At 41.0% G+C, this 10000-nt stretch overlaps 1 protein-coding gene across 1 annotated transcript; it reads right to left on the reverse strand.

Moving 5' to 3' along the window:
* Positions 1-4755: 4755 nt before the first annotated feature.
* Positions 4756-8379, reverse strand: LOC127870062 (uncharacterized). The gene is made up of 3 exons (XM_052412721.1): positions 7182-8379; positions 5420-7069; positions 4756-4763 (listed from the first exon to the last, which is right to left on the reverse strand). The coding sequence occupies exons 1-3, from the start codon at positions 8377-8379 to the stop codon at positions 4756-4758; spliced, it is 2856 nt and encodes a 951-aa protein (XP_052268681.1).
* Between the last annotated feature and the right edge of the window lie 1621 nt (positions 8380-10000).

Genomic DNA, 10000 nt, shown 5'->3' on the forward strand with positions numbered 1-10000 from the left:
TTATAACAAAATTTGATTTTATTATGTCAGAAATCGTTCAGTACGTGTTATTATCATATTTTTGATAGTTTCTTTTGTATATATTTTGGAAGCCAAGTATTGCATTCGATTTAGGAGTACACTCAGATTTGCATTTAATTGAAATTAAATTTATCAAATTAAGAAAATGGAGTGTCACGTGTATCAGTGGGTGTGTGTATGCATTTAAAATATCAGCTAGAATAATTTAAGTGGCTGCACAATGCCATGAAACGATATTAAGCACCTTCAGATATATGTACGATTTAAAATGTAGTATTGAATGGATATATTAATATTACAGAAAGCCACATTAATCAACATTCTAAATCAATAAATCATTGTCGAATGTTCCTGTCACAACACAGTTTGAATGTTCAATTTATTTTTAACGGTTCAACGACTAAGCATGTTGTATGACATCAATGTAATTTATATGTCTACCAATCGTATTTTGTATTTGTCTTTCCATATTCCTTATAATATTTAACACTGATCTTCCTCATCGTTTTATTTTTCTATGGTAAAACCATTACCACAAAAGTATAACGTTGAACGTTGAGTGCCATAACGTGACGCATGTGGTCAATAATATATGTTATGTTGAACGACTCTTTTTGGCAAAGTACTCGAAAAAATGCTAGAATGCAGTCAGTGAATTTACCATTCTAAAAAATTATTGGTACAATGTCGACGTCGTTTGCAAAGCGTACACAAAGGACTGACATTGAAAAGATAAAATAAAACCCGCGATTTTTTTTTCAAATCAAAGAATAAACTTAGCAGTCATATCATTTCATTGGAATATTTAAAAAATGAAAATCTTAGCAACAATTATTTTTATTGCAGTAATGTCGAGGCAGGACAATTGTGTTCTAGTTATAAATTTAGTGATGATAACGATGTGGTTCCAGAGTTAGACCAGACTATTAGTGTTTATGAAGTTATATGCTCAATGAAACAAATAAGAGAAATAAGTCAGCTTGTGTTTATTTGATAGAAAACGAATATAAATATAATAGAATGTAGCGATATATTGTGTAACCCTTTATGTCATACTTTAATTGTATAATACATTCAGTTTTTTTCCCTGAACAATTTACACAGATAATTAAAAACCCATTGCACAAAAATGGTTATGTAAACAATGTTAATAATAACAGAGGAATAACACGTGTGAGTTGTTTCTCAAAACTATTTATTACAATAGTTTATAAGTGTATCGAACGTTTTATGAATGTATACTAGATCTCAGTTGCACATTTCGGATATCGTAAGGTTTATCAAACAATCGATGCTAATATTACACATGTTCATGTCTATTGTATATATTAATCAAAATAAAAAGGCCCCATGTAATATACGGAGACATGATTAAATGTTTTCAAAGTATATTTAGAAATTAATTGGTCCAATCTTTAAAAAGTTGGCATTAGAGGTAAAATATTGTAAATCGTTAAAGATATGTATGAAAATGTTTAATCTTGTGTGAAATCATGTCCCTCGTATTATGATTACTTTTGTTAATCGGGTTGGTCTTCGCAAAGAGGATGTTATGTCCCCTTTACCGTTTCTTCTGTTTATAGAGGTGTTTTTAGAACATAATAATGAGTCTGGTTTGACTATAGGCGAGATTTTATTCATGTTTCTCGTTTTCGCTGATGATATGGTCATATTGGATATGAAGAAACCCAACCCTATTTTTATAATTTTCTTGTGTATCGTGATCTTATGTTATACAGGTAGTTTCACATTAAACTAAGAACATTCAGTAAGTAAAGCTCTTAGACTTCCGAATACTCTATTATAAAGTATATGATCTAAAACCTACAATACTTTGTCACTTATTTGATGCATGTTTTGATTCATTTTTAGTTGGTCGCGTTAGCGGCCAGCTAAATTTACAAAGCATATTTTGCAAATCAGTATGTGCTTAGAAGCCTTAAGTACGGTAAGAACCACAACTCACTCTGCAAGGGACGATTACCGCTGATTGTCTGCAGCAGACGACAAATGATTCTGCTCTAGCAGTGAGTGTATATACTCTCTAGCAGTGAGTTTATATACCAGCTTGTAAGCCGACATTGGCCAGTCTAGTGTTTATCATTGAAATCTGTACATATTGGCTGCTTTCAGGGAAAACGGGGCTTAATGCGCGTCAAATAAGATTAGCCTGTGCACACTGATTAGCCTGTGCAATGCGCACAAGCTAATCAAGGACGACAACAGCGAACAACTTCAGTGCCTTCAGCACTTTGTTTTATTATGACTCCAAGTATGGGGTTTAACAAAGTCTAAAGAATTAGAACGTATTCATTTAAAGTTCTGTGAACGTATGCTACAAGTAAGACTTAACAGTTGTAATGCATAATGTTATGGAGAGTTGTGTAGATACCCACTTTACCCCAATCGTTTTATAAGAATGTTAAAATATTGGTTATATAAAAGATCGAGTTTTAATGTTAGTCGCCATACTGTGTATAATATGAATGTTGAAGAGTGTCATAAAGGACACATCAATTCGGTGTCACATATTAACCCATTTATGCCTAGTGGACTCTCCCATCCTTCTAAATTGGATCAATTTATTTCTAAAATTAGAGATGTCTAGTATATTATTTCTATATTTAGAATACTTCTTACAGAAATTCCTTTAAGCAAACAGCACAGACCCTGATGAGACGCCGCATCATGCGGCGTCTCATCTCGGTATAGGCTGTTTGCCAAGGCCTTTTTTCTAGGCATAAATGGGTTAAAATGTCCGAATATGGTTATGGACATGTTTCTAATAACTCTGTGTTACTCTTTAATATGCCAGATTAGAAACAGGCTTATAGATACATTTAAACAAGAATGGTATGGTACATTAAGTAAGAGATCTGTATTGGACATTATATAGTTTAAACCCTACCATAGTATACAAACCTTATTTGGATTTGTTACCAAGGAATTTGCGTGTTCACTAAGTCAAATTAAGAACTTTTGTACACAGGTTGACAATCCAAACAGAGTGGTATGCTTGCAATCATCTACCACGCAATGAAAGATACTGTTTATGTTGCAATAGTAGCGACATTGAGGAAGACTTATATTTCGTTTGTATTCCCCCATGCTATAGTGTTTTAAGACAAAAATACATTAAACATTATGTTAAGTATCACCAATTACTGACTTCATCCGAAAAAAAGGAACTTGTCCAAAAGAGTAAATATATAAAAGAAGCGTTTGTAATTCGCAATTCATTTATCAATAATACCATATAACTGGTATCACTTTCAAAATATTTATGTCATTTGTATTGAACTTAAATGTATTGGAAACGTGAAATACTGACTTCTATATTGTATGTATTAAGGGGATGTACATATGTATAAGTCTAAATAGAATGTCTGTACTGTGCTGATACCAGTTATACACAGATAAAGACGTGCTTTTTTGCTATTTTCTAAAATTAAATATAAAGATTAATTAAGCCAATCAATCAATTATTTAGATAGATATTACATTAATTATTACGGAAAAAATAGAACCCAAACATAGCCCTGTTGATGAGTATCATGAAAGGGAGGTTTTTACTTATATAGGTTGACAGTGATACCATCATACGTACATAAGAGGTTATTAGGCTTCATAGTTGACGTTTGTGTACCATTTATGTTTCTCCAGAAGAACAAGTCGTGATTTTAAGCGTATCCATTTAGGGGATACATATTTTGGTTTACCGGGTGTGGTATTGCTGCTAGGGTCATTAATTAACAACAAATAACAAATATTATCAAAGGCTCTTGGATAAGCGCCCCCCCCCCCCCCGGAGAAGATTTTTCAATGGGCGGATATTTGCCCCCTCACTGTTTTTTATTTGGCGGAGAACTGCCCTCCTGCTAAAAAATAGGGGGCAGAGAAGTGCCCCCTTGTCAGAATTGATGACCCGGAGAAATGCCCCCCCCCCCCTTAATAAAGAAATTTCGCGGCGAATAAAGTCGATATATAGAGCGAGTATTACAATGAAAAAAACGCCAGTAACTTTCTTGCTAATATGGCTGGAAAGTGAGCGAAATTTCAACAAGAGGGCCTGAAAGGCCCAAAGTCGCTCACCTGAGATACAAAAAAGTATTTATATTTCTTCAAATGATTATTTAATTTTTTCAGCAAAATATATTAATTTATGGTCTGACCAATAATTTTCTATTACACCTGATAAACCTTCAAGTTGAGTGAATATCAAATCTAGAGTTGATCCAAAGTCTGTTGTGGCAGAATTGATTAACTGTTTACATGCATATGTGTCCATCATCATTTGACAGAGCATGTTGTCTGTTTGAGCATTAATGTTGAAATCTCCAATAAATATTGTAGCTATAGATTGAATTAAACATTGACTAAGATGGAAATGAAATTTTTCTTTAAAATATGTGAATGACAAAGACGGCGCTTTGTAAATGCATACAATTTGTTTTTCATCACAACCAATTTTTACATGAAGGTACAGAATGTCAAGGTTTTCATCACTGAAAGTAATGCTGTTAAGAATTCTGAGATCTTGATTAATATACACAATCAAACCATGTGGAGGTCTTCTATTTGGATTTTTTAATTTTGATCATTCCTTATCACACTGAATCCTGCAATCGAGTAGTTTTCGTCGGCATCTTTGGAACATAAACGTGTTTCTGCAAATTCAGCAATGTGTGAAGATAGTACATCATGATCAACCTTTATATCATCAAAAATGCAATTTTAAAGACCTGCAATTATTGAAAACAATTTTGAAAAACTGATTTGAATCAAGCTGCTCCAAGGGTGTATAACACAGTTGAAGTGAAGCATGTTGTCGCAATCTTTTCATTTCTGCATGCACCTGTTCATCAACGTGCAATGCAAGCTGATTGATATTCAAAGTTTGTAATTTTGATAGAGATCTTACCCTACTAAGTGCAACATAGTGCAGATGTGGAACTTTTCTTCTAATTTTGCGCTGTGATAAATCAATCACAACTTTATCTAAAGTACTTCCTTGAGCTCTGTGCACAGAACGAGCTCCTGATGTCTGTAAAGGGAACTGAATTCTTTGGAATGTTTCCCTGTTATAATTAAAAGATCTTTTCATTTTCGAGAACTCGTCCAAGATATTATCGGGATGAATCTTCTGACCAGGTTCAATGAAGATCAGACAATAGATGTGGCCTCTAGAGTGTTAACACGATTTTACTATAGCCATATATAGCCATATTAGGAAAAATTCCCCGCCCCTTTGCAGCCATGTTTTTCAAGCAAACGTGACCATTTTCGAACTCATCCAAGATATCATTGAGATGTAAACAGTCGTTAAACTGCTGGACTACTGACATCCTCAGTCGAGAGCCACCGATCACTGAATGTTTCGACCCATTAATCTCGATACATTCTCCTGGTGGTGGGTCCGCAGTTGGGAAAACCAGCCTTCGTTTCAGGTCAACAACCATCTCCCATGACTGCGCACGATCTAGGAACGATGCTGCTTGCGTCTGCTGCTTCTTGATGGTTTCCCCTTCCTTAACAAACTGCATCTTCCCGGTCTCTTTCACAGTCCTCTTCTTTCGCCTCTCCCTTTCCACTATGTCTGCCAGTTCTTGGAGGACCTTGTCGTGTCTCCACCTGTATCTTCCTTGTGTAAGGGCTGTCTGGCAAGACGATAGTGTATGTTCTAGCGTGCCTATCTTTCCGCAAAGTTGGCAGGTTGGGTCGTCACGTTTTCCCCATCTGTGCAGGTTTGCTGGTGAAGGTAGCAGGTCGTAGACTGACCTGAGCAGGAAACTGATGCGCAGAGGTTCGCTACGCCAGATATCCGCCCATGTCATCTTCTTTCCTGTAGTCTGCCACTTTGTCCAAGCACCCTGGCACCCCATTGCCACTGCCCTTATGCCTCGATCTTCTTCTTCGGCCAGACGTACCTCTGCCTGGACCATCTCCCTCCTTGTCCTACTGTCCGCCTTCTTCCAGCTCCTCGACTCCGCAGAGCCCAGACCTTGTGTTCCCACTGCCGTTGTTCCCACAATGTCTTTGTGTTGTAGGCGGCTCTCGGCTTGCGCTACAGCCTGGCTAGCGGACCACTTTCTTCCCGTCCTGGTCTCAACACCTGCTCTTCGGACCATGTCATCCCTTGAATCTTTCAGCGTCATGACAAGTCTGGCCTTTGCCACCTTGTACTCCTCCACCAACGAACTCAATGGGAGCTGTAGTTGATTTGATCGTCCATACAGCCCAATGTTGCTGAAGCTGGGTGGTACGCCAAGCCACTTTCGCAAATGCCTACTAATGGTTCTCTCCAGTCCTTCCACCACTGTTGTTGCCACCTCATACAGCATCAGTGGCCACATCAGTCGTGGGAGAAGTCCATTCTGGAATAACCAGGCCTTGAATTTGCCAGGTAGTCCGCTTCTGTCAATCTGCTTCAGCCCTTCAATGAGCTGGTTCTTGATGCGCTTGATGTTGTTCCCATCTTGGAGTGTAGCATCATACCACTTCCCAAGGCATTTAATGGGGCAGTCCATTATCGATGGTATGTCCTCACCTTGCACTGTCAGATTGAATTTCTTGGTAGGTTGGCCTTTCCTGATAACAAGTGCTCTGGACTTTCTGGGTTTGAACCTCATTCTGGACCAAGTTGCTGTCTCTTCTAGGGCCGAAAGCATCCACCTTGGAGGTAGGTAGATTCCTGTTGCTGCTTTTGGACCACGTGTCTCTCTCTTCGCTGCATTGATGATGAGGTTCATACCCATCACAAACAGGACCACAAAGATTGTGCATCCTGTGACAATGCCTTTCTCCAAGCTTTGCCATGCTGTTGTCTTGTCTCCCACAGCAAAGCGTATCTTAATGCCTCTGTAGTAGTCTTTTACCAGGTTACAAACGTGTTCTGGTACATGATACTGCTCAAGTGCCTTCTCAATCAACTTGTGGGGTATTGATCCATAAGCGTTGTCAAGGTCTAGCCACACTACAGTCAGGACATCATGGTTCACTCGTGCTTCCCGGATCACTTGGCTGAGAACACTGGTATGCTCGACGCATCCTGAAAATCCGGGAACTCCACCCTTCTGAATTGACGTATCAACATAGTTATTGTCAGTCAGGAACTTTGTCAGTCGCTTGGCTAGGACTGCAAAGAATATCTTCCCCTCTACGTTGACCAATATTCTTCGAGTCCTTCTCCTTTGGGGCGAATATTCCCTCCGCTCTCTTCCAGCAATCCGTGATTTTGCCCTTTCTCCAAATAACTCTAAGTAGGGTCCATAGTTTCCGAAGTATGCCTGGGCACATCTTATAGACACGACAAGGAATGCCATTAGGGCCTGGGGCTGAGCCTGTCCTTGCTTTCTTCACCACGTGCTGTACCTCAGACAATGATGGCTCCTTTGTGTCCAAAGGAGTTTCTGGTGGGTCTTCTGGTTCTAGCCTTGAACAGTCACCCAGTGGAACCTCCCGTAAAGGATCACTGTGGACATTGCGTAAGTGCTGTTCTATGTCCTCCATACTGCTCTCTACTGTTCCTGATCGTTCGTTGTCAAGGATGTCTTTGGAGAACTGGTATGGATTCTGGATGAATCTAGCTCTCTGCCTCTCCCTCTTTCTTTTCCTCTGTCTTGTTTGCTCAGCCTTGTTGAGAGTGCTCAGTTTCTCATGTAATGTGCTTCGTAACTGTTGGAGTCCTACTTTTTCTCCTTCCTTGGCTTTTCTATACTGCCTCTTTACACTTGTAAGCTCCTTTCTGGTCTGTTTGATTAACCTCTGTCTTCTGCTGATGATTGGGGCTGGCTTCTCTGGTTTCTTCTCAGCCAAGCCAAACCTCTCTTTGCTTACAGTATAGATGAGGCCCGTCATAGCTCTTATCTTTCGGTCAGCTGGACCCTGGAGGGTTGTTTCCAGTATAGCGGAGACGTCTCGATCTAGCTCCTGCCACGCTCGCCGGTCTGTCGTCTTGGGCCATGCTATCCGCGGGCGCCTCTTCTCATCATCTCCCGGAGCTGTTTGTACTTGTGGTGCTGGTTCTGCATGTGCTGGAGTGTCATCGTCCAGTGGGGGAAGCAGATCAAGAAGAGGGTCATGGTCGTCCTCTTCCTGCTGCCTGCCCTGGGTGTTTGAAACCAGATTCTCAGAAGCATAGAGGTTCCTAGTTCTATGGGATTCTTCCCGACTTGGATCCTCCAACGTCTCACCAGGTGTACCACCTGAGCGTTGCGTCTGGGTGTCTGATTTCCCACAATCAGTCCTGGCTTGATGTATCCGCAATCCCCTTAGATTCTTGCAGATCTTGTCACATTTGCCACACTTCACTACTGCTACTTCTCCGGCCAATGTCCGTTGTACAAGCCTAGTCGTCATCTGTGTATCCGTCCTTGTGAGTCTCTCATCCTCCCCCCCCCCTCTCGGAAGACTCTGGGGGTATTCTTCTGTGTGTGAGTCTGTAGCTGATGTTGTGGTTGATCCTTCACAGGAACTGCATTCCGGGCTGCCAACCCGTCGTGCCCTTCCCAGGCTTTCCTGGTGGTCATCTGTCTTTCCAGCGTCACCGTTCTATTCTCGGTTGTCATCCAGTCTTTCCTAGAAGTCACTGGTAAACCAGATGTGGAATAAGATGTAAACAGTCGTTAAACTGCTGGACTACTGACATCCTCAGTCGAGAGCCACCGATCACTGAATGTTTCGACCCATTAATCTCGATACATTCTCCTGGTGGTGGGTCCGCAGGGGTTGATCAATCCCCTACGTGTCAGTAGACGGCTGCCAGTTCCTCTCTTCTCTCCTTAGCCAAAGCCATCTCGATGCTCTCTCCGCTGCATCCCCAAGTCTGTTGACCGCTCGCTTTCTGTCTCTTCCTGTCAGGCCAAGTGCAGTGAAAAGTCTCCAGAGAGACATTGACGGAAAGCCTCGGACGCCGACCTCCACTGGGAATAGCCGCGTGTGCCACCCCTTCTCCTTGCATTCCCTCTGCAGATCAGCGTATTTTGCCGTTTTCCTCTCCATCGCCTCATCACAGCGCGACTCCCAAGGAACTGTGAGTTCAACCATCACCAGACACTTGTCCTTTGCCGACCAGATCACCATGTCGGGGCGTTGTGTTGTCTGGACTACACTTGGAAAAACCAGCCTTCGTTTCAGGTCAACAACCATCCCCCATGACTGCGCACGATCTAGGATCGATGCTGCTTGCGTCTGCTGCTTCTTGATGGTTTCCCCTTCCTTGAGGCTAATCTTCTGACCAAATTTCATGAAGATGTGACAAAAGTTGATCACAAAAGCTCACCATGAGCACGTTGTACTCAGGTGAGCTAAAAAATAATATACACGTAATAAAAGGTATACAACGGCAAAAAATACCTGCCTCGGCATGGACGTCGCCATCTTGATAATCACGTGATTTTCCCCTATTTGAAGTAATTGATTGCTCACCATTTGCATTGAACTTCTCATTAGAAACCATTGTTGTTTGAGTAACTGTTTACGGTAACAAGGTGTGATGATGATATCCGACGTTTCATGCTTATTGAAGTTGACCCAGGGGGGGGGGGGGGGGGGCCCTTATCCGCCTCTTGAATAATTGTGAGGGGGCAGATATCTGCCTAATTTTCTGACAGGGGGGCAGTTCTCCGCCCCTACAGATTTGATGGGAGGGCACCTCTCCGCCCCTTTAAAGTAAGGGGGCAGTTCTCCGGGGGGTGGGGGCACTTCTCCGGGGGGGGGAGGGCGCCTCTCCGTCTCCCATTATTAAATAATGAAAACTTTGTGTACTTTATATTGTGGTCGTTTTTTTTTTGAAAATACGCAGCATTTTTAGGAGAAAGACACGAATTAGGGTAGCATTTGTGTACTGCAGACTTATGCCTGGTTGTTTATTGAACAAAGCCCAAGCCATCGGACTTAAAACAAATGACTGTTCTATACTACATCACATACAGGTATTCTAATACAGTTTCGTTAAAGTTTTATTGAGGAATTTTCAAAT

The sequence above is a fragment of the Dreissena polymorpha genome, chromosome 2 (assembly GCF_020536995.1).
Source record: "Dreissena polymorpha isolate Duluth1 chromosome 2, UMN_Dpol_1.0, whole genome shotgun sequence".
Taxonomy (NCBI): domain Eukaryota; kingdom Metazoa; phylum Mollusca; class Bivalvia; order Myida; family Dreissenidae; genus Dreissena; species Dreissena polymorpha.